Source organism: Cervus elaphus, chromosome 6, assembly GCF_910594005.1.
Source record: "Cervus elaphus chromosome 6, mCerEla1.1, whole genome shotgun sequence".
Classification (NCBI taxonomy): Eukaryota; Metazoa; Chordata; class Mammalia; order Artiodactyla; family Cervidae; genus Cervus; species Cervus elaphus.
Genome location: NC_057820.1, coordinates 51497247 through 51523041, shown reverse-complemented (window position 1 = coordinate 51523041; position 25795 = coordinate 51497247). Strand labels below are relative to the sequence as shown.

The window sequence follows — 25795 nt, the reverse complement described above, 5'->3', positions numbered from 1 at the left end:
GCAGAGAGTGGTTCCCAAGGTCAGCTGCACACTGGATTACCCGGGACGCTTTAAACACTGCCTGGCTTCTGCTTCAAAATGTTCTGATTTAACTGCATTAGGTACGACCTGGGCAACAGGATTGTATTTAAAGCTCCCCAGGTGACTGCAACGTGCAGCCAAGTCTAGGAATGAATGAGTCAGGGTTAAGATCAGAATCTCTCAGGATGCTTTTGTCTATGAAATCATGCCTCACACATCATTCCTCAGCTTGTCAAAAGGGGTGTGTGTGTGAGAGAAAGAGACACAGGGACAGAGAGGCAGATAGACCCACAGACTGTGTCTTGAGGGCAGGGAGGAAAGGTGGAATTCATGTATGTGTTCAGAGACATACATCTTGAAAAAGTTGCACAAGTGATTCTAATAAGGCTCACCTACCCCAAATGAAAACTAATCCCATCGTATTTTTCAAGATCATTCCTAAAAGCCAATTTGCCCTATTAATTTTCTCAGTAAACCTTTATTTCATCAATAATGAATGTGAATGGTCATTTTTAAAACTTAATGAGAAAAAAATTTACTTTATTTCCAAACACTAAGACTAGGTTGAGAATAAAAAGCATGAAACCTACTTGTCTGAGCAAGGTTAATCTTTAAAACTACTTCTGAATTATATACTGGAACATCAGGCTCTTTTGAATTCAAAAGAAGCTGTGAGTCTAGCCACAGTGAGAGTAGTTTTTAACCCACAGATTTAGAGTCTTGGCTGAATAAAAACATTCAGTGATTACGAGAGAAGTGCCAAAACTCAGGACTTTAAAGAGCAATGGGGCTCAGTTTTTGTTGAAATACGATTTGACCGAAACTAATATTATAAGAAAGTTACATTATTATGATTGTGAACTGGTTGTTTTTAATTAAAGTTAGAAGTTACTGATCATTTAAATAGCTAAAAAATAAAAAGCCTTGCACATTAAAAATTAAATTAAATTTATAAGCTAATTATACTTTTAAGACAGAAAAGTAAAATTAATGATAAGGATACTAATATATTTTTTTTAAATTTTATTTATTTTTTCAGTGGGTTTTGTCATACATTGATATGAATCAGCAATAGATTTACACGTATTCCCCATCCCGATCCCCCCCTCCCACCTCCCTCTCCACCCGATTCCTCTGGGTCTTCCCAGTGCACCAGGCCGGAGCACTTTGTCTCATGCATCCCACCTGGGCTGGTGACCTGTTTCACCATAGATAATATACATGCTGTTCTTTCGAAACATCCCACCCTCACCTTCTCCCAGAGAGTTCAAAAGTCTGTTCTGTACTTCTGTGTCTCTTTTTCTGTTTTTGCATATAGGGTTGTCGTTACCATATTTCTAAATTCCATATATATGTGTTAGTATGCTGTAATGGTCTTTATCTTTCTGGCTCACTTCACTCTGTATAAGGGGCTCCAGTTTCATCCATCTCATTAGAACTGATTCAAATGAATTCTTTTTAACGGCTGAGTAATATTCCATGGTGTATATGTACCACAGCTTCCTTATCCATTCATCTGCTGATGGGCATCTAGGTTGCTTCCATGTCCTGGCTATTATAAACAGTGCTGTGATGAACATTGGGGTGCACGTGTCTCTTTCAGATCTGGTTTCCTCAGTGTGTATGCCCAGAAGTGGGATTGCTGGGTCATATGGCAGTTCCATTTCCAGTTTTTTAAGAAATCTCCACACTGTTTTCCATAGCGGCTGTACTAGTTTGCATTCCCACCAACAGTGTAAGAGGGTTCCCTTTTCTCCACACCCTCTCCAGCATTTATTGCTTGTAGACTTTTGGATAGCAGCCATCCTGACTGGCGTGTAATGGTACCTCATTGTGGTTTTGATTTGCATTTCTCTGATAATGAGTGATGTTGAGCATCTTTTCATGTGTTTGTTAGCCATCTGTATGTCTTCTTTGGAGAAATGTCTGTTTAGTTCTTTGGCCCATTTTTTGATTGGGTCATTTATTTTTCTGGAATTGAGCTTCAAGAGTTGCTTGTATATTTTTGAGATTAATCCTTTGTCTGTTTCTTCATTTGCTATTATTTTCTCCCAATCTGAGGGCTGTCTTTTCACCTTACTTATAGTTTCCTTTGTTGTGCAAAAGCTTTTAAGTTTCATTAGGTCCCATTTGTTTATTTTTGCTTTTATTTCCAATATTCTGGGAGGTGGGTCATAGAGGATCTTGCTGTGATTTATGTCGGAGAGTGTTTTGCCTATGTTCTCCTCTAGGAGTTTTATAGTTTCTGGTCTTACATTTAGATCTTTAATCCATTTTGAGTTTATTTTTGTGTATGGTGTTAGAAAGTGTTCTAGTTTCAGAATCCAGATAGGAAAAGAAGAAGTGAAACTCTCGCTGTTTGCAGATGACATGATCCTCTACATAGAAAACCCTAAAGACTCTACCAGAAAATTACTAGAGCTAATCAATGAATATAGTAAAGTTGCAGGATATAAAATTAACACACGAAAATCCCTTGCATTCCTATATACTAACAATGAGAAAACAGAAAGAGAAATTAAGGAAACAATACCATTCACCATTGCAACAAAAAGAATAAAATACTTAGGAGTATATCTACCTAAAGAAACAAAAGACCTATACATAGAAAACTATAAAACACTGATGAAAGAAATCAAAGAGGACACAAACAGATGGAGAAACATACCGTGTTCATGGATTGGAAGAATCAATATTGTCAAAATGGCTATTCTACCCAAAGCAATCTATAGATTCAATGCAATCCCTATCAAGCTACCAACGGTATTTGTCACAGAACTAGACCAAAGAATTTCACAATTTGTATGGAAATACAAAAAACCTCGAATAGCCAAAGTAATCTTGAGAAAGAAGAATGGAACTGGAGGAATCAACCTGCCTGACTTCAGACTCTACTACAAAGCCACAGTCATCAAGACAGTATGGTACTGGCACAAAGACAGAAATACAGATCAATGGAACAGAATAGAAAGCCCAGAGATAAATCCATGAACTTATGGACACCTTATCTTTGACAAAGGAGGCAAGGATATACAATGGAAAAAAGACAACCTCTTTAACAAGTGGTGCTGGGAAAGCTGGTCAACCACTTGTAAAAGAATGAAACTAGGATACTAATATTTTCAAGTAGCATTTCCCAAACTGTTCTGGAAAGTCAACATTCATATGCTAAGAAGACATTATTTAATGTTCCATGGACAACCCCAAGGGAGGTAGGAAGGTCTGCATCCTGTTTCGTTTTTAATTCTCTCTCTTAAATAAACTTGAACATTCCCATGATTAGGGCGTTTTGAACTGTGCATCTCCAATTGTGGACTATGAGGGGCTTCCAGAAGTTGAGGAATAGTTTTCGTCATTGTAACACTGTTCGTGTCTTCTTAAGTATAAGCCTGGCCACAGCCTTGTTTCTGAAACTTCATCTCTTTTTTTGTTCTCTGCTTTGATTGATACAGTGTGTTAGAGATACACATATATAAACAAAAATTAAAAAAAAAAAAACAAAAACAAAAATTTAATGTGTCTATTAAGTTAAAATCTCAGTTGAACAAATTTCATCTATGGAGAAATTAAGCTTGAGAGTATGCCCCTTAAAACGGTTTTGATATATTTTCCCCCTCTTTGGGGGAGAGGAAGGAGAAGTAAAATTTCCTACAGAAATATTGCAGGAAAAAAATGCACGGTGGGATAAATCTGACCAAGTCCAGTTAAATTTAACTGCAGATTCACTTCAGTGCCAATAGGGGACAAGCTGTTCCTTCTTCTAATGGTAGCTTCCAAACTAGTATACATAGTTGTAGGACTCTCCCAACTCATAAAGAAATAATTTTTTTTCTAGAAACATACAATAAACAGGTACCTCTGTTTCTCATTATGTTCAACATTGTCTTAACAATAGAAATGAATCAAATGAGGTTTACATTTTTCCTGGGATTTCTCACTTGCTAACTGACTTTCCCTTCTATCATGTACTCTATGATTAACATGGAAACTGAAGACTCATATTGAGAGGTCCCTGAAGCCAACATAGAGTTGACACCAGTTTCTTAACCTGATCACTGAAAAGGACAAACCAAACGAATGAAATAATGTATGGCGAGGATGCTTTCAGCATGAAGGGGGTCTGCCACTCAGCCTTGGCAACCTAGTTGTACTCACCATTTTATTGTGGTTCTAAGATTAGGCTCGCTGACTGTGCTGTCATCTGGAAATATGGTTGGGCATGAGCTATACCTTTTAGTAAGCTTCCTTGGAGATACCTGAAGGGGAAGGGAGATAGAAGAAAATGTCACAGTAAGTTAAACCTATAAAAGTGTGTTTTTTCCTTGGTTAAAATGTCAAACGATAAAGCATTAAGATTTTCCTTATACTCCATGAACTGCTGAGTGTGGCATCACGTGCAGCTCCATGGGAAACCTCTGTACTCTCACTTCCACAGGCAAGATCTGAGAAATGTGGTATAAACTGCTGCTCTTGAAAAAGGACCCACAAATGAACCTGGAAAGCACCTATTATAAATTGCCTTTATAGTAATGAGAAAGCTTTTAGTAAGACTTCAGTGTTTCTTCCTTAAGCAATGAAATGCAGCGGAGATTTCTATTTCTATTCATTTACTACAATAAAATGCAATGCTTTATATAATATCGATGTGAGAGCATTTCATTGCAGTCAATGAACGCCAATCATAAATGTATTAGTTTGGGAGACAGTGTGAGGAAACAAGCGTTTTTGAATCAGAGGCTGGGCATGCCAGGGCTGCTCTATCACTAGTGACCTGAAGGCCATAAATCTCTTTGAGCCTCAGTTTCCTTATCTGGAGGATGAAAGGGTATAGCTTTAAGATTCTCTCACAGCCAAGAAACAGACAAAGCAGCTCTGAGAATTTCACGGTTAAGTAAGACTGCCATTATATTACACAAGGGAGAGCCTCAGAGAATACTTTCCACTCATCTCACAGTTTTATTAATTCTACTCTACATGTTATCTGCCACTCATCATGGCACTCTGCTGCCTTGCACATGCTGCTCTCTGCCTGCAGTGGCTTCTTCCTCCTCCTTGTCCCAGCAAGCTTGACCCCATCGACCTCCAGCAAACCTCAGCCAGCAGCCACACCACCAAACTTCTACCTTTCTGCACACTTACACCTCTGTTTCACCACCTGTTACATGGTCTCAACTGCTTGCCTGGTATCCCCCTCCTAAGTAAGCAAACAAGCTCCTCCAGGTGACAGATTCTTACTGCTCCTCCTCCAGCTGCTGAGAACAGAATCTGGGACAAATTAGGAATCAAGAAGCATTTGACCAATTATTTAAGATCGATTACAACTGGAAGGTAAATCATGCTAATGATACACATTCAAACTATCTGCAGTGGTGCTGGGTAGGTGACAAAGAGCTTTGTCAGACCCTCTAGAGAACAAGCTATCTTTAAAACACTTTAGAAGTATCCATTTATTTGTGAAGAGCCCAAAACACAGCCATAGTCAAATACTAAAACAGCCTGAACTATGTGAGGACAATTCTCTTCCTTTAAGTAAAGGCCAATAATCAAATCCCAGTCACTGTCAGTAGCTCTGAGTAATAGCATTCTTTAATACCACAGAACACAAACAGTTTTAACACTTGGTTTTCTTGGGTTTTGTTTACTAATTCAGATGAGCCTTCCTTCCTTCTATTAAAATAGTTTTCACCACGCTGTCACACTCTATCCATGTCCTCCACAAACGCATCAAAGGTGAAACAAGGAGAAAGTCTAGTCAATGTTTTTTTTTAAATACAGAGCATTTAAATAAACATTGCCAGTAGCCAATAATAAGAACTATCCAAATGGGTGTATAAGCCACCGTTTTGCTTGTTTCAGGTATTTTATGGCAAGGCCACTTACTCCTTATTAACAAAAAGTTCTACACATAACATACCTGAAAAGTACCACTATTTGGGAGAATTTCTCCTTCAAGCTAGAAATGATTTCAACTGAAACTCATATATTCCTTAAGCCATCTGGTTAATGTGTAATTTCAGAATCTCAAAAGAGACACAGCATGAAAACTGTTCATTCAAATAGTTATATTCTAAATGAAGTTATCTTTTAAAAGGTCACCACTATTAAGAGTATGACACATTACACACAGTAAAAGTCAGTTCTGACTATAAAATCTACCTATGAGGGGAATAAAAATAGTAAGAAAATGCACCAAAATATAGACTAGTTTGTAGAGCTTTGGCTTTGGGTAACATTTATCCCGTTTTTCTCTATTAAAACTTTTTTCTTTATTATGAATTATATCTGTTTATCTTTGGAAATATTAGTGCTGAAACGTTTAAGAAGTTTAATCAGACGTAGCCCTACAGACTACGGGCGCTCATTTAGTCTATCAGTAACCTACAGACTACTGGCTAGATCCTACCAAAGAAATAGTGAACGCTTCTCCAGGCCTACTCCTGAAGCGATTCAAACTTTTGGCATCTACTATTCACTAAAGGATGGCAGAATTAAAGCCTCTGAGCAAAGCCTGGATGTATTAGCTGCCAACAGGTTACTTTCCCCTCATCTCACTTTAAAATTTAAGGTAACTGTCCTTTATGATTAAAGCCTTATCATCACTGGCTCAAAACCTCAATAAACTACACTGACACAGATTAATGATATAAAATGCAAATACAAAAATCAAACAGCAGAACCCACTCACTGATAGTTTAATGTTCAATGAAGAAGAGTATTTACCTTCATTCAGAGCTAAGGACAGAACAGATGGACTTCTACAATCTTTACAAGAAGGGAAAAGGCTTACTTAGTAGACTTCAGTGTTAATGGCAAAGACTAGAAAATCATCATACTGGAAGACTAATAAGTAACAATCCCCCCCAAAACTTATCATTAAAAGTCAAGCACCTGTTGAAATTCTGCCTCCACCCAAGTGAATCTTCCCATCCTGCCTACTGCCTCTGAGTTTAACCCATCAAAAAAATTAAGCTGAAATTCACTTTTTTCTTCCCCTTTCCACAAGCTTTAGATGTGTTTATTAATAATTATTAAGACTTTAACTTAAAATTTTGTAATATTCTATGCATTAGCGTGGGGCTTCCCTGGTGGCTCAGTGGGTGAAGAATCCACCTGCCAATGCAGGAGACGCAGGTTTGATCCCTCAATCAGGAAGATCCCCTGAAGAAGGAAATAGCAACCCACTCCAGTATTCTTGCCTGGAAAAGTCCATGAACAGGGGAGCCTGGTGGGATACAGTCCCTGGGGTTGCAGAAGAGTCATGTCTGACTTAGCAACAAAACAACAAGAAGTGCATGAGTGTAAACTACTCCATCCACATTACTGCACGTTAATGGCCAATGTGGCAGGATGAGTAGTCTGAACAGGATTCTTATCAAGGCCTTAGTAGAAATGTGCAGTATTCTAATTGTAGGTATAATAGAAAGTACTGTCTGAGTCAGTATCATTAACTATACTGAATTAAAACTTTTAAACTGAGAATTTACATTCAAAGTATAAATCCAACTTTGAGTGGACCAACCACAAATCTACTTCTTTTCCCACCTTCTTTCAGAGATATCATCTCATTAGAATTAAAAGTATTTTGTCAAAAAAGCTGTACCCAAGACAGGATAAACTGCAGATGATTTTTGATGTTTGAAAGATGAAAAAATGAGATAAAGGAGTAGTAACTGACATGGCATAACAGAGGAAGCACAACCTTGGAACTACAGAGTGACTGGGCCAGGAACAACAAAACCAATCTGGCTTACAGAACCCAAGGCAGGTTCAAAATTCAGAGACGTGGTCGCCAAATCTGTGCAGTGAGGTCTATCAGTTAGCAAAGTGATGCTTCCAATTAGATCTTAACAGACAGCGAGGGACCATCACATGTTTGAGGGAAACCTCCAAGAAGTCACAGATCAAAGCAGGGAGAAGGAACTGATGGGAATGATAAAAATCCAGGAGCAAATAAAAACTTAAAAAAAAATCTTCAACATCTACAGAAAGATGAGAAATTGCATCAGTGAAAAAAAGAATGAAAGGATGGAAGAGAACTCTAAAAAATAAGGTAGACAAAACAATATATTCAATAGAAGGATTAGAGCAGAGTCAAGGAAACCTCCATGAAGTAGGACAAGAAGACAAAATGGAAAACAGAAGGGGAAAAAAATCTGTACAGAAATATTGCTCTAAAATTTTCAACATCTAACAGGAATCCAAAAGAAAAAAATAGAAAATACCAAAGCAGCACACAAAAAAATTCACTAGAAGAAAAGATGTTCTGCATGTTTAAATGCCCCAATAGCGTGACAAGGTCTATACCAAACCATGTTATGAAATTTCAAAACCCCACAAAGACAGAGGGTACTACAAAGTTCCACAGGAGGAAGGAATGGAGAAAAGACTAACTTGGTAATATACAATGTATCAAATTCAATAGATTTAAGAGCAACACTGTAAATGAGAAGACAAGAGGGAAATGTCTCTAAAACTGCAAAAATTAGTTTCGACCTAGAATTCTACACTGTATCAAATAGAAGGAGTTTCACAGAGGCTAGGTCTTTATAAAATTTTTGCTCATGTGCCTTTTTCCAGGAAAATGTGCTCCAGTAAAACAGGACAGAGGGAAACAGAATCTAGGACATAGGCGATCCAACACGAGAGAGCAGTGATGTGAGATCCCAGGTGACTTCACATAGATATCCCAGGAAAACAGGCACAGAGCTAGTCCAGGAATCATTAGTATGTAGGAGGTAGGAAGACAAAAGGTTGGCGAAGAGTGTCTCCAAGAAGAAATGGAACAGATGTGGTTTTCTGGATGGTAAATATTTTTGATAGGCATGTGACAAATGTTACAACATTTGGGGGAAAAAATAGCTGTTAGAGTGAATATAGTCAGGAAATTAATTCCACAGAACAAAAATGAAGAATGTGAAAACAGGGAGACTGGCCAGGGAGCTACTCAACTATGTTGGGCTGTGTGAGATCATGTTTGCTAGAAAAAGCAGAACTGGATTATCCTGAGAAGTGTAGAAGTGCTCAGATTTCATTAATATTGAAGAAAAAGAATGAAAGGTGTATAAGGAGGTGGCACAGAGAACTATATGGCTCAGCAATGAACAATACTTGCTTAGTCATAATAAAGTAAACAGTGATTCCGATTTAACAAAAACTGATGCATGTAAAGGGACCAGAAGGAGGGAAATAAAATCACGGTGGACGAGGAGGTTAAGCTTTCACCTGTTGTGCCAAGAAGTCAATGGACGGTGCTAAAAATTAAATTACCTATTACACTTTTATTACTTTGGTTAAAAACTAAGATAAAAAATTTAAGGCAAAAGAATTTAAGGTAGATCTTTATGCTATAACCATATTATTGAAATTTAACTTAAATGTCAGGACCCTTAAAAAAAAAAGGGTACTACTAAGTCAAAAACCTTTCTGAATATACTTGATAATTAGGAACTAGAGATTCAGAAATTTTATAAATAAGAGGTTAAATGCTAACAGTATTGGATCCATCATACTTTTTAGGAATCATGGCAGACATACTTTTAATTAATCAAACTATTGATTTCTTAACTTTTCAACTATTTACTCACATGGTTTAAATGGTTGCTCTTCCTCTTTTCTCGCACTAAGAATAAAAAAAAAAACTAACTGATGAATTCTGATAAAACTACCATAGACAAATAAGTCACTAATTATCTGATGGATTACCAATATACACAATGAGTTAAAATTTCATTCTGTTTTTTAAAATAACTTCCAACAAAATATATAATTTAAACCACCCAGCAAAATGAATCCTATAAATAATATTTAAAAACTTAGTTTTACTATTTGACTAATACTAACAGATACTCTGTATTAGGTACAAATCAAAGACTCTCCATTTACAAAAGAAAAGGACAAAGCAAATTAGGCCAGGTGAGATATTTAGCTGATACCAGCTGCACAGTATGTAGTATTTTCTAGTTCTACATGTACTTTAGTCACCAGGATTAACAGATGACAACTCCAAGTTCCAGTTTCTGGTCAAGCACCCGTGTCTCTGGAAGCATCCCGAACCACTTATTGGTCACCCAACTTAAAAAATACAGGTTCTTTACACACTGAAAAGTAATCTATAAATTTTAACATACGTGCTGACCTCACTGAACATACATCGACAGCACATAGAACTGTTTTGCTCCAACAAAGGCCAGAAGAATATAAGCTCAAAGAGGGTCTTAGGCCATACACTTTCCCATGGCATCACAAGCACGAATTCCTTTAGACTGAGGAGAGACAGGGGCATGGGAGAGTGTTTCTTTTACTCTCTCCACCGTCTCTCTACAGTGTGAGCAGCTCAGGAGTCTGGAAAAGACTGAGAAATACAGTAATCCTAACTAAAAATAATTGCCTCAAGGCAAAGTACACACACTTTAAGAAAATGCAAACTAGAAACCCCAGGAGCTCCCAGGTTGGAGAACATGTGGTACACTCTGGGCCCTGCCCCCATGCCTGGCCCTCTTCCGTCTGGCTGTTCCTGAGACAGACCCTTTGATAAAAACCAGTAATCTAATGAAAATAAAAGAGGAAAAGAACCCTCTATTTTTTACTGTGCTGCATTACTTCAAATATTATAGAACGTTCACTTCTGGTATTCCTGCTCTCATAAACAACCGAAAAACCTGATCATATATGGCTTTTTAGCAAATAAACTAGGATTTAACATATATTAAGGAAGACAAGCAGGCAAAACAAGCAGGAGTGCAAAAACTTCTGATTCTCATCTTAAAACAAGCAGGACACTGGAAATTTACACAAGGTTTCCCACACTGAGGATAACCTTCTGGAAAATCCCATATGGCAGGCACATTGGTCTGATTACCCTGACCCAGCACTACATCAGGATGAAAGAACTTTGAAGAGCTAAAAGTTCTTATAAGAACTTTTAAAAGAACTTAAAAATTCACATGAATCTGGATGTGAGAGAGGTTCACCCGGTTGAGCACTGTGCAAAATGGTGCCGAAATCACAAGCCTCGACTCCCATACATAACAACTGATTATGAAGACCTAACTGTGACCTAAACCGTGTCATTCATCTTTACCTCATGTGCTCTTGGAGCGAAAGGAAAAGGACAAAGTAGCATGGAAAAACAGACCACAACTAAATCATGTGGCAAGCTGACTGCTGATAAAGAAATAGCAAAGTGTATAAACAGATGGTCTGGGTGTTTTTCCTCATTAAAACAGTGACACCTAAATGAAAAATGTATCATCACATATTAAAATAAAACATCACATATTAAAATATTATCACATATGAAAAAAAAAAAATTAAACCATTCTAAGTGCTTTTCTGTATCTTCCTATAATACACAAAACAAAAACAGTTTTCAATCTTTTTCTCAGGGGGGGAAAACACTGTCTTACCGTCCGTTTCAGATTTGCTCCGGAAAATTGTGCTTGCCCTTGGGTGGTCAAAAGGGTTTGATTCCAAAGCTAAGTCTGCACAGGAAAAAGAAAAAGGTGTGACAATTTAGTTGAGTAGAAAAAGACATGACTTTTAAAACAGCTACACGCTGATTTTAATCAAGTTTAATAGTCTTAAGAAGAGCGTTTAGTAATGACAAGAAGGAAACTGTAGTAAAGGCAACAATACAAAAATTCTATTGGGAAACAGAAAAATTGTAGAAATTCTCCATATATGTGGAATAAAACCAGGGCTATGTCTTAGGCTTTTTTTTTTTTTAACTTGCACTTAATCTATGCCACTTTTAGGCAAATCATGTATGTGATTCCCCTCCTACATATTGATTAAAAATTCAGTCACCTCTCTTTAAGCTGATATTACTAGCACATTTCAAGAAGTCTCAAGAAGCAAGTTATGCTGTAGTCACTTACTATCAGATACCAGATCAATCAAATATGCTATAACCAAATGAGCTGCTTTTGGCAAACGTTCTTCAGACAATCTAATGGCTAATTCCAACTACACTCAACAAACCAACTCATTTAGTTGGCTGCCGTTTATCTAGGGGCTATTCATCATGGCAGATTTAAGAGGATTACATAAGAGTTCAATGTTCTGATCCATAGGAACACTTCCAGGATAGTGAGTTTTAACTTTGCCCTCTATTTCCAAAGCTAAACTCTCACTTCTTCCTTTCATGCTGCATGATTAATAGAGGGCTTCAGTAACAGTATTTCCTGGAGCACATCAAAGGGCTGCTTGAAAAAAATTTTGCCCATACCTACATAAAAAAGGTGGGTCTGCTGGCAGTTCACCTTGCACCAAGGTGGGACAGTCTTCTATTTAGGCAGAAATATCAAGCAAGCACAGGCTGCCATGCTGGACAGTAAGGTTGTTGTTTAAAACAAACGTAAAAGCCCTATGGGCAGTTACTTAGTGAAGTCCACCTCAAACCAATTAAACAATCTTTTAAGAAACTGGACCAAGATTTTTAAAGAGCAACAGTTAAGGCAGCATTTCCCAAACCACATAATAATTGGCCTATTTTTAAAGGGGACTTTGGTGGTCAACGTGATTTACACATTATCGCTGAGAATCAAAAGAATATACACATTGATATATTAAAAACTAACCATGTGTTCCCCATCCCGTATGGCAAAAACTACTACAATATTGTAAAGTAATTACCCTCCAACTAATAAAAATAAATGAAAAAATAAATAAAAACTAACCAGTCCCATAGTGAATTCTGTCTGACCCAGCATTTAACAAATGTTATCTACCTAGAAGCCTTTTCTTCCCCAAAGAAAGAATTTTGCATGAACAGTAATTTGGGACTTCCTGGTTTAATGGGAATTTAATTGTTACTGCCAGCACTAGAAATTTACATAGCTAAACCGACTGCTTTGTTCTTCGTGAAAATTCCTTCACTGCATTTGGAGTTTATTAAGCTGTTTTTGGAGAAAATATTCTACTCAACAGTTTTATGTAAAAGACCCATAAAATTATTTTAAAGTTTTTTCCCCCATACAGATTTGAAAAGTGGGACACTGGGAAAATAAATTATTTCAGTTATACACAAAGTTGACAGGCACAGACTTTCGACCTAAGGCTTCTGAAAGGATTCATGACTACTTACTTGTACCAGAAAGTAAACAGACTACACTGGAATCTAAAAAATAAGCAGAAATGCTTGCAAAGTAGCCATATTTTTCATCAGGGTTTATGGAATGGTAAAATTTAACAAGAGTCAATGGAAGTCCAGGGAAAATAAGTGTCAGGATCAAAGAGAAGCAAGCTTTAACATACACACACACACACACCCCTGCCAAACACACACACACACACACACACACACACACACACCCCTGCCAAACCAGGGTGTGTTACAGGTATGCTATGATGTGCTACTACGGATCTATATATAGAAATCAAGAAGGCTGGGATAAAAGAAATGACAACATGCAGGAAAAAAGTAAACTTGCCCAAGTGATCAGAAAAGAGCTGGCACTCCCCCTACCCTACCCTAGAGGTTTCAAGGGTGGGCACATGCCCCAGAACTGACTGACAGATCACAGCTTTCCTGGAACTTTCCAAGAAGCAGAAGAAGGCAGAGGGGTGCCCTAGGACCCCTAGCTAGTCTGGGGCTGCTGGACACTCCTCTTGCCATCATGAGGGGAAAGGCTTTTCAGGAGAGATCAATAGAGGACAGCAGAACTGAGATAGGCTGTGAGGTCATTGAACTCCTGGGTCAAGTACTGCTTAATTTACTCATTCAACTCCAGTTATATAAAAGTCAATATATATATTTTTTAATTTAAGCTATTCTGAGACATTTTCTCAAACTTGCAACTGAAAGAGACCTGGTTAACCAGCAGTACTGATGATCACAATGAAGGTGGGGAAAGGTAAAAGTCACTTGCTCATTCCTTTAACAAATGTCATGAACAAAAATTTGCATGAGCCAAAATGACCCTATTTAAAAATTAACCCACAGACTTACAACCCTTACTTTTAGTTGTTTTCCTTATACATTAGAAAAAGCTCTAATTAGTGTATAATTTATGTCTTCTTGTTACTAACAACCCTTCTACATCTCACTGTTGCATATTTACTGTTTAATGAATACACAACAGTCCATCAAGCGTTATTCCTGTGCTGGACTTAGCCAATCCCCTATTGCTGGGGTTTAGGTACTTACAACATTCTATTCTTTGATGAGGAAACTTTTCATCTATAGTTATACAGCTTTTTAAATAAATAATGGTTTTATCTCCTTAGCAAAGATCTTCAAAAGTGGGATGTCTAAGCCAAAAGGTTAGATCATTTTCATGGCTCAAGGTACAGTGCTAAACTGCTTCCTGAAGAAGGTGGGGCCACATTAATGTATAATACTACCAATCATGACAGTTTTAGTTCCGACCCCTGCTCTGTACAGTTGAGAGGCGGGGGGGAAGTTCTACTAATATAAATAAGGAACAGCACTGTAGATCTAATCTGTATTTCTTTCGATTACACAGTTTTTACTACTTTCCCATAATTATCAGCATCATTTCCACTTTGGTGAGCTGCCTATCATTCATACATACTAAACATACCAGGGCCTTACTGCTGTCAATTTGCATGAGGTTTTCAGAAAATATTAATCTTCTGTTTACAGCCTATATAACAATTTTCTATACAACTTGCACTTTTTGCCAGTGAAAACTACATCACTATTTTATAACAGACTTGACAGGTAAGCCATTAGACAGTAAACTCATACATACACACAATATTTCTGCACACTCCATTAACTGTTTTGCCAAGAGTCTAAGGAGACGATGAAAAAAACCTACCGTACTCTTCACTGTCACAAAGGTAAGACTGTCAACTCTGAAGCAAAGCATTACCACCCACACTTCCCCTCATCCCCTCTCCCACAAGCACACACAGTAATGTTAGAGGTATTTTGAGAAATTACTGTGCATTTTATATGTGAATTCTTCCTAAAATTACTTCTCTAGCAATCTTTAAGAATGTTTTAACCCAGGAGAAATATTCTTGAGCTTATGATTAGGGGTTATCATTAAAGTTATATTTTAAGACCCATCACTTTTATATTACCAATTTAAATTGCAACTTATTTGACAGCATGATAGACTTATGTGGAAAAAGGATGGCTAAAAAAATTTAAGTTGGGGTCTTAATATAAACACTCCCAGGAGGAAACCTGTAAAATACCAGGTCACTGAACATTACTTTTCCTCCAACCTAACATTCTATCAATCGTGAGATCCATCTCAATTGCAGATGTTAAAAATATGAAAATAAAGGCCACTTAGGACAAACAAGATGCATTACTGAAGCCTAAAAGTGTTAAAATTATGCTGTCAAACTGTCAATAAATGATTTTCCCCTGTCAAAATATCAGAGAGAGGGTAGTGACTAAGAAATCATCTGACAGGAGGAGACTAATGCCAACATACTGACTTCAGTTCAGTTCAGTTCAGTGGAGTCCGACTCTTTGCGACCCCATGAATCGCAGCACGCCAGGCCTCCCTGTCCATCACCAACTCCCGGAGTCCACCCAAACCCATGTCCATTGTGCCGGTGATTCCATCCAACCATCTCATCCGCTGTCGTCCCCTTCTCTGCCTGCCCTCAATCTTTCCCAGCATCAGGGTCTTTTCAAATGAGTCAGCTCTCTGCATCAGGTGGCCAGAGTATTGGAGTTTCACCTTCAACATCAGTCCTTCCAATGAACATCCAGGACTCATCTCCTTTAGGATGGACTGGTTGGATCTCCTTGCAGTTCAAGGGACTCTCAGGAGTCTTCTCCAACACCACAGTTCAAAAGCATCAATTCTTTGGCGCTCAGCTTTCTGTATAGTCCAACTCTCACATCCATACATGACCACTGAAAAACCATGGCCTTGACTAGATGGACCTTTTGTCTCTGCTTTTTAGTATGCTGTCTAGGTTGGTCATAACTTTTCTTCTAAGGAGCAAGCGTCTTTTAATTTCATGGCTGCAATCACCATCCACAGTGATTTTGGAGCCCAGAAAAATAAAGTCAGCCACTGTTTCCACATCTATTTGCCATGAAGTGATGGGACTGTATGCAATGATCTTGGTTTTCTCAATGTTGAGCTTTAAGCCAACTTTTTCACTCTCCTCTTTCACTTTCACCTTCATCAAGAGGCTCTTTAGTTCTTTTTCACTTAATATATTGCAATTAAACAGGACTGTCAGCATTTTCTGGGCCAACTTCTGGGCTCCAGTTTACTTAAAGGTTTACTCCATTTACTGAACTGCCCTATCACCCCTAGTAGTACAGTATATTAGTTTTATGGCTAATATTACATTTCATGTCTTACAGTCATCCGGTGATTTCATCTGAGTCCACACTTCACACCCTAGCCAAGCGGTTCTTGCCAGCAGATGCTGACCTGGGCTGTCTCACCGGAGGGCACACAGCATGCTCCTGCAACCCCCTCAACTGACCTGCTTCCCCAGTTTCTGACCAACCTGGCTTCCAAACTGCTTCTCAACTTGCCTCTAACTTGGTTCTCAGTCCTGCCTTACCTTAATCCTCAATCAAATGCTGTAATGATGATGACCAAGAGATGATAGACAGGTAAGTATACCTGGATTTATGTATTTCTAAGGAGTACTTAGCTCGGGCTTCTTGGACTTTTAGGAACCTTTCTGGGTTGCAAGCTATGGTGATTTCATTTCACATCATACAATGTTACTGTTTTAACTCTTCAAGTTTTATTGCTTTAATACCCTAAAAATAAACAATTTTTCTAAAAGGGGCGAGAAAAAAGGTAGTATTTCAAAGCAGAGCACAAAATGACATCAATAAATTTTATCCCTATATGTCATGTACATGGAATTTACAGTCCTGATCTATCAAGGTTTTAAAAATGAGTAAAACCTTGGACAATTCTATACCTCAGAGAAGAATCCCTACACTGCCTAACTCAGAACACGATAAGAATCAAATGAAATTCAAGAGCAATCCATACACTATAGCTTCACAGAGTTACACAAGCCCCTTCACCATGACAAGGCTGCAATCCATGAGGGGATATACTATATAAAGCATAATAAATGACACATCACAGCTTTCACAAATTAACTCAAAAGCCAAAAGTGAACATTTAGCATTTCATAGGAAAACTGATGTCCACTTATCACCCTCAGCCAAATAACATCTTAAGTAGATAGTGCTTTGTTGTTGTTCAGTCACTAAGTTGTGTCTGACTTTGCAACTCCATGGACTGCAGCACGCCAGGCTTCCCAGTCCTACACGATTCTGTTTGTGCAAACTCATGTCATTGAGTCAGGCCACCCACTAAAGGAAAGAGGATAAGAGTACCCAAGGGCAAGCATTTCTCCTAGTGTTCTTCCTTTTTCTTCTTTAATAAGCAAATACATATCATTTCTCCTGCTTCTGTCATGGAGATTGGTGTATATTTTCTCCCCATTTTTTTTCAGGTTAACATCCCCTGCAGATGAAGTCATTAACAGTGGAGAGAGCTCCTTCACAGCTCCCTAATTCTTCAGTGTCTGGATGTGCTAGTTTACCAGTCCCTTACTGGACATCTGAATTATTTCCAGTATTTTGCTACTGAAGATAATGCAACATATGCAGCCTATACCTTCAGAATAAATTCCTTTAGTAGGATCTCTGGATTAAGTGAGACTGTGCCAACTTCCCCTTCAAGGGTTGACCAATCTCCCATTTTTACCAGCAATATATGAATGTAACTTTCCTCAGTATCACCAAAGAATGCAGTGCCGAGTTTCTGAATTTTCTCCCAACACAAGCTACAGTAGTTGTATTTTCATTTCTCTTATGTGTGAGGATACGCTTAAAAGCCATCCGCATTTCTTTTTCTGTGACTTATCCCATTCATATTGTTGTTAGCCTACTTTTAGATTCACTCAGTTTCTTCAAGTCAGCCTATTTTAGGCCCTTCTTAATGTTGCTTTTTTGTTCAAACCACTGTTGGCTCTCAGCTGAGTGACTACACCAGCCTCCTAGCTTGTCTCCCTGCTTCATTCTACCCCTGCCCACGTGAGAGTAGCGAGTAGCTCGTCTGATCTCCCTCCCCTCTCCCCACGTCTCCTTCCCCTTCTTTAAGAATTATCACCATTCCCTTGCATATAACCTTTCAATGGTTTCCCATTACAATTAGACTAAAATCCGTATTTTTTCTTGTCAAGGTCTACTAGACACAAGGCCTTAACCCCCTGATATTCCTCCTGGCATTCTTTCACTCAGCTGCAGCCACCCTCTTTCTGTCCTCTGCCTACACCGAGCATATTTCCTTCTGAGGACCTCACAGGGCTCCCCTTCACTCCTAGGATGCTCACTGTCACTTAAGGAGACCACCCCCAGTAACACTGCCCCCTCCCCAGTCCATGACCATCCTTTTCTTTCTTCTCAGTGTTTCGCTACTTGACATTATTCCTGTGTCAACAGGCCCCAGGGACCTCTAGGAAGTAAAGACCAGAGTTAGGGTTTGGGTTTTGTCAGTATAACCTCTGTTTGTCCTGCCCCTAAATCGTGCCCAATAATCATCCATTTCAGTGTACCCCAAATCATTTATGCTTCCCCCAATTTTCCTTCATCATCTAAGATTTCTTCTAATGCTGTCCTTTGATGGGTCTGTCACCCAAGACCAGCATTAATTTCAGATCTCTTCGAGCGGTAGTTTAGTTACTCAGACTCAAAGACACCGACAGGTTACCAAGACCCACAAAAACCTAAGAGAGGAAATCTACTGTTCAGTGACAAATCAATGGTAACTTTAATTTGGGGACAGAACATTTAATGTTAAAATACCTTAACTACAAAATGACTCACCCTATGAATTTAATTAAGTCGAAAGACAAAGCCACAAGACCAGAATTCTGCAGGGAAGTACGATACATCACTTTTTATGTCTGTGCCCAGATTAAAGCAATATAATGAGATTATAAAAGACAACCATAAAGGGTGGGTAAATGAATGATGCTCCAACCATTAAACAGGTGGTAAAAAGCAGACTGCACAGCTACATGCAGCTGCGTGGAAATACATCCTGGGGCACGCTTCAGGTGTCAGCACGGTTCCAGGAGCTTCCCGTCTTCACTTTACAAGAGAAAGTTACAATGTGGCACACAAAGAACGATCTCATACAATAAACACAACATTCTGTTTATTCGTATACAAAAGGTTCAGGAAGAACCAACACCAAAATATTAATGAAAATTCTGGATATTCTGAGTATGAGTGAATGACTTTTTAGTATTTTGCAAATCTTTTACCCCAAATGTTTACTGGTATCAAAAAAGTAAAAAAAAAAAAAAAAAAGTGTTTATAATAGCTACTGAAAGGAGGAAAAACCTGTTGCTCAGAGGTTTTCCCCCATTACGTTGTCAATTCCTTCCCTACCCGCTCCTTGGAGGATGGAAGGAAGGAATCACTTGAGAGAGCAGCTTGCACCAGAGAATGAGCAAAGTTCCTAAGAGGAGAATATAAAGGCTGTTTGAAAAGCTGATGCATAATAATAAAATCAGATAATAGGACCTTAGCATCTTATTTTCTATTATTGACAGTAACATCAGTTACATTAGATACACTGTTAAAGGCAAGATAGCCACAAAATTCTTTTGAGTCTATCTGATATTTATACTAGGTTCGTAGGAGTTAACTGAAACAGCTTGAAGAAATCATGTTCTTCTCAAAGGTTTCTGAAGAAAAACACACAGCATCATTTATGTTTGGTTTTGTCTAAGTAACCAAATAATTCTTCATTGCAGAAAAGCCAAAATGTTTTATATCAATGCAGGTATTTCTCAGTTTCCAGGGAAACTGATATAAAATTGTCTGAAATAAAAACATTAAGAGCAAACTTCCAATGTGCTTGCACTTTACATTCGTGTTCTGACCTCGTATCTATGGAAACTTAATAATAGGCAAATGCTGAAATTGAGGTTTCTCTCATCACTTTATTGAATGCCAAAAAAGAGAGACAAATTTAAGTAAAATTTTCACAATCATGTCAAACATAAAAAGGTAAATTCTGTGCTCATGAACCCTCTTTTTCTAGTTCCCGGCTCAGCACTCCCCCTCACTAAATGCTTCGTACCTTACCTGCCCCCTTACCGGTTTCTCCTAATGTCCCTCTGTCCAGGGCATTCTCGGCTTCAATTTGAGTCAGCAGAACAAACTCTTTAAAATATACCAACATGTTTACCTGACTGGTAAATTGAGGCTATTTCACGACTTCTTTTATTCCTATCCATTGTAAGAAATGTACAGACACAGAATGCAGAGGTATGTGTTGCTTCTGAGTTGTGAACAATAAACTCAAATGGAAATAACCAAACTGAAGTTGAGTTAGGCCTATCTTATGGATAAATTATAAAATAAAAAGTGCATTCCAAACTTTTTTTTAAGCACCCAACAACTGAATTTGGTGTATCTACCATTCTCAAGTCTGTCTCTTCTGTTCAGTAGCTATGTTACACAGTTATTTCAGAGCTCTAAGTCTTGGCTTCTTCATTGGCATCACAGGGAGAATATTCACAGGCCTTATTTATAGATGGAAGGGTCAGGTGAAATACACCCGAAAATATGTTGTAAATCGTAAAAGAATCATACAGAAGTCCAATTTTGGTCTCCCTACACTAGCCTACTACTGTTTTTTAAAATCACTTAGAGGCTTACCTTATAGCAACAAGCTGAGCAGTTTTCACAGGTATGCACAAGCTTTGTTTTTAAAGCTACAATTAATTTACATTAATTTGTGCTTTCACAGTATCTGAGTATTCTGAAAAGGGAGTACTTTCCACTTACAAAGCCATGTCCATCATATGGGTGAGTTCACAGGCTTACCTATTCTAACTTTGAAAGAAATTAAATAAACCCAAATAAAATTTAAATAGAAGAGCTATAAGACATATCCTCTATGAAATAAAGAAATACTCTCTGGCATTTAAATGAAACAAGTGGGCCAGTGGGGCTTTAACATCTTCACGGCACAATGTTTTCTACTTTAAAGAACACAGTCTTGATTAATGAGCCACAGTGTTATCCAGAATCTTTTTTTTTTAGAACCTAGAGCCGTCCAGTCTCAAAATTCTAGAGGAAAAAAAAAATCAAACATTTCCTCTCCTCTCTCTCCTCTTCTCCGTGACAACCCACCCCCACCCCCAGCCACTTCGTCTTCAGAATTTTCCCTGAACGTTATAAAAGTTGACTAGGATTCCACGGGCAGGAGGGGGTTGGAAGGAGAGGTAGCCATGGAGACAACTTTCCTGCAGGATCTGCCATCTCAACTGCCAAATCTTTGCATTACAAATTACAGTCTGAATTTCTCTTTTCTCCTTTGAAACTTTTGACCAACAGTCTCAGGAACCACCCCCAATCCTCCCTTAGAAGAGGCAACATGCAAGTGAAGTTGGTTAAAGCTGGGGAGCTGAAGACATTTTTGTGTCAAAGTGGGAATCTTAATCTGAGCTCCGTGGGATCGTCTTTGGGTAAAAACAACAACAACAACAACAAAACTATTCCCTGCAGCCGTTGCAGTAACGTTTCACACCGTTCAGTTATTTTAAGACCCCCTCTAACCTTTTTCTTATCGTTTTCAAATTATAGTTAGAATAAGGTCGCTTCAATCAGGACAACTCTAGACAGAATATTACTTAACGCCACACTAACTCTGTCGATAGCAGTTTTGATTTTAAATAACAAACCCTAAAATCTGTCTTAATTGTCCCGAGTATCAACTATCCTAACGAGTGGAAGTGTATCTAGATCCTTACCTCGTTCCTTCTCTTAGGTACCACCTGAATAGGTAAGGATTGGAAGATGGGATGGATATCGCCGAAGTTGGGAGTATTTAAGTTTTCATTGAGAAAAGAGAGAATACATCAGAAAGTCTTTACAAAGTCCCACAAGATGTTAAATAGAATCACGAACAGGAGCCACAGACTTGAGGGTCTTGGGTCGGGTTGCGAAAAGGGAATGAGGAAGAATTGGGCGTTCGGGTAGAGAAGAGGGAGAAAGACTGGCCGGACGCGACGGAGAAAGAATAAGGGGTGGGGACGCCAGGCAGGGCCAGCCTCCGTCCTTGGTGCCCAGCCCCGAGAGAGCCAACTCCAGGCAGGAAGGAGCCCTAGGCGGCGGCTTCCTCCCGGGGGACCTGGGGGTCGGCGGAGGCCAGAGGTAAGCCCGAGAGCAGACGGGGCCGGCCCCGCGAGGGGCGAGGCGCGCCGGCCGCTTCCTTACCTTCGGGCATCTCCCGGTCGCTGATGTGCTGCAGGTGGTGGCCTTCACCCGCTCGGAAATCCAACTCGGTGGGTTCCACGGCAGCCGGCGCCGGTGCTACGGCCACCGGGTCTCCGGCCGCCGCCTCGTAGACCTCAGACTCGGAGTCTGGCGCAGGCCCCACGCGCCGGTTGGCACTGAGGCACACGCAACAGCTCAACGTGTTCCCCATGGGGCGCCTCCGCTCGGCCCCGGACTCCGCCAAGCTCAGAGACCGCCCCCTCCCCCAACAATGGAGCGGCGGGCACCGGCAGACCCGGGCTATGCCGGGGCTGCGCCGCACAGGTAGACGCGGCCTCGCCTGCCTCTCTCCTGTCCGCCACGCCGCCGGGGCCGGAGCAGGGCTCCGGCCCGGCCGCACCCCCGCTGTCTCGCCGCCGCCGCCTCCCCGGAGTCAGCTAGTCAGTGAAGGCTGCGACCAGCCGGGCTTATTTAAAAGGGGTGGGGACCCGACAAGCGCTGAGACGCACAGCCACTGCCGGGAGAGAGCGCGGTCGGAGCTCCTCCTCCTTCCGCCGCCGCCTCCAGACTGAAAGCCGCTCGCCTGGCTGGCCCTTGCCAACCGGAATGCGTCCTTCGGTCACCTGGTTACGACGGACCAATCACACACAGAGGTTCCTCCCCGCGCCCGCCTCAGAGAGCAGGCACGTGACTCACAATGCCCCGCCCCCACCCGGGCACATCAGACGGAAGTTCCTATAGCAAAACGGCTGGTGGGCTGCACGGGAAGAACCGCGCATGACACGTCAATCCAAGATGGAGGCAGCAGGCCGAGAAGCTGCACTCGGCCCTCGGAATCCATTAGGCGCACGCACGCAGGCACGTGCAGAGAGAACCCCGCCCCCTCCTTGCTTTGGCACGCACGCAGGCACGTGCGGAGAGAACCCCGCCCCCTCCTTGCTTTGGCGTATATAAAGCAGCCCCCACCACAGCCTTCGGCCCTGAAGAGCACGTGCTCCAGTGCGTGAGCTGGTGTCTCTCCGTTCGTCTGTCAGAGAAGGACGCTTTCCTTTGCTTCTGAAGCTAACTGAGTCACATTCTGTCAGCTGAAAGGACACCGAGCAGAAGGACCGTTCATAAGGAAAGTCCTTGACTTAATAAGCAAAGGAAAAATGTATGCTGCGGTTCCTGAAGATCTCTGGTAAGAACGACTCTTCTCTTGGTAAAATTGTGAAGGAGAAATCCATGTTAGATTTTCTGTTGCACCATAAACTGGAGAAATTACAGCCACGGAAAAGCGTTTAGTTAACATAGAAAAGTTAACATAGAAAAGGCTTTAACTTTGTCCAGTAAGCTATTTTGAGAGAGACCATGTCCACATAACATTTATGACAGTGCACTGTTACAATTATTGGCTTTGTTTTCAGTCTCTGCACGACCTCCCCACTTCCTTCCTGTCCTAGGGGTAGGTCTTGTCTCCCTAGTCCTATCCAGGAGGTAGTGTCCCCAGGCTGATACCTTGACTGCGGCCTTATGAGACACCCTGGGCCAGAACCACCCAGATAAACTGCTTCCAGGTTCCTGACCCACAAGCATGTGAGATAATACAGGTTTGTTGTTTAAAGCCCCTTAAGATTTGGAATAATGTGTTATGAGCAATAGATACATCATATTTTCCCCTGTGTTTCTTTGTTCCCTTCAAGATTATTCATTATTGTTTGTTGGCTAGTCTTCCTATTTTGTAGCAGAAGATGACTTTTTCTTCTTGAAAGATATTGGAGGTAGGTCTAAATGACCAAACCAAAAATGAATGCCAATAAGAATTTTGTTTTCCGTGACATTGGTATGAGAAGAGTCATAAATGTGATGGAACAAAGTGTGGCTGTTTCAAATAGGAAAACCATACTCAGTTGTCCCTTTTTAGTTGTTTTTTTTAAGCTTGACACTATAAAAAGACTTTATGAATTCCATCCCTAACAATTCAAATTTTGTGTTTATTTAGATGAAATCTGGGGAGCTTATTATCTTTGTGAGATTTCATATATATGGCACAGATTATATATAATACTATATATATATATTGCTTTGCCTTAGTATGTATGTGTATCGTAGGACCATTACTACTTGCTATAATTGAAAGCAGTCTCTATATTCTTTTTGTAGACGTATCGATATTCTCTCCCTCTTGCCTCTCATCCTCAGATGGAGGATTGCAAATTTCCAGTCATGGGTTTATTATCATTGTCTTCCAACTCTTCATACCTGTCTGTGTTGAAATAATAGCTTAAGAAAGTTGATATCAGTAAATTGGTTTTTATGTCTCTATGTAGTACAGTGTATATGCATATATACATACAGGTTTCCCAAGTGGCTTAGTAGTAAAGAATCTGCCTGCAGTGCAGGATATAGAGGTTCAGTCCCTGGGTCAGGGAGATCCCCTGGAGAAGGAAATGCAACCCACTCCAGTGTTTTTGCTTGGGAAATCCCAAGGACAGAGGAGCCCAGGTGAGCTCTAGTCCATGGGGTCACAGAGTCAGACATGACTTACTGATTGGGCATTTATACATGCATCTATATATAGAATACAGTATAAAAAGATTGTAAGGGTAAAGGAAATCTTTACTGGCTTCCACAAACTACTTTTTCCCTCAAAGTATAACAGCACCTTGACCTATAAATATACATAAAGTGAAAGTGAAGTTGCTCAGTCCTGTCTGACTCTTTGAGACTCCATAGCCTGCCAGGCTTCTAGTCCATGGAATTGTCCAGGCAAGGATACTGGAGTGGGTTGCCATTTCCTTCTCCAGATGATCTTCCTGACCCAGGGATTGAACCGGGGTCTCCTGCACTGCAGGCAGACTCTTGACTGAGCCACCAGGGAAGTCCATAAATACATGTAAAACTATATTCAATAGCCTTCATCTGGTCATCAAAATAGGTCCAATGAGATCTCCCCATGGTTCTGTCTTTGCCCAGTTCATATTTTATAATCTTATACTTTCCACACTCCAGTTTGATTCATTCATCCATCAGATATCAAAAGGTAATAAGATATACTTTCTTATAACTTATACTTTAATTAAGATTTTTATTAATTCAGAATTGCCTGTCCCTTCAGTAACTCTAAATTGGTGAGTTCTTCTTTGAGGCATTTTTAATATCTGTTCTGATCTTGAATCGGGTGGTATTGGATTACTTTGATGGATTAAGAACTTACTTCATTTTTAAAATAGCAGTCAGAATTTTCTCTGATGAACAAAGAAACAGGTAAAAACTTTTTTTCAGAGACTAGCAGATTGACTCATTTTCATAAAATATTTTGGGTAACAAAAGTATAAAAGATGTCTCGTTTGTAAGCTGATTGAATGAATTAATATGGCTTAAGTACTCAGAGTGTTAATGATGACATCTACCGTGTTTCATGTCATCTGGAGGCAGTAAACACATCTAATGTTAGGTGGGTGGGTGCCAGCTATAAATATGAGTTATAACATGTGAAAGTGAACATCCTCACCTATGACCTGCAGCTACAGAGTGGCAGGGGACCACAAATTTTGGAATTTTGCAAACCTTGGTCTG

The 25795-nt window shown here is 39.8% G+C and overlaps 1 protein-coding gene and 1 long non-coding RNA gene across 13 annotated transcripts in view; one reads left to right on the top strand and one right to left on the bottom strand.

Annotated features, from left to right (window-relative positions):
• LOC122696617 (poly(A)-specific ribonuclease PARN-like) overlaps positions 1-25795 on the bottom strand; it is a 256073-nt gene that overhangs the window by 14861 nt on the left and 215417 nt on the right. For 10 of the 11 annotated variants that reach the window (XM_043906867.1, XM_043906869.1, XM_043906871.1 and 7 more), the window contains 3 exons: positions 11427-11501; positions 9606-9640; positions 4177-4277 (listed from right to left, as the gene is read on the bottom strand). In XM_043906867.1, coding sequence (XP_043762802.1) covers positions 4177-4277; positions 9606-9640; positions 11427-11501 — 211 coding nt within the window. Of the gene's footprint in view, positions 1-4176; positions 4278-9605; positions 9641-11426; positions 11502-22237; positions 22800-25795 lie in introns of those variants that run through there. The other variant, XM_043906878.1, reaches the window with a different exon arrangement.
• The window catches only part of LOC122696619, a 60927-nt gene continuing 58110 nt past the window's right edge, over positions 22979-25795 (top strand). For both annotated transcript variants that reach the window (XR_006341796.1, XR_006341795.1), the window contains exon 1: positions 22979-23417. This is a non-coding gene — a long non-coding RNA (uncharacterized LOC122696619). The remainder of the gene's footprint in view (positions 23418-25795) is intronic.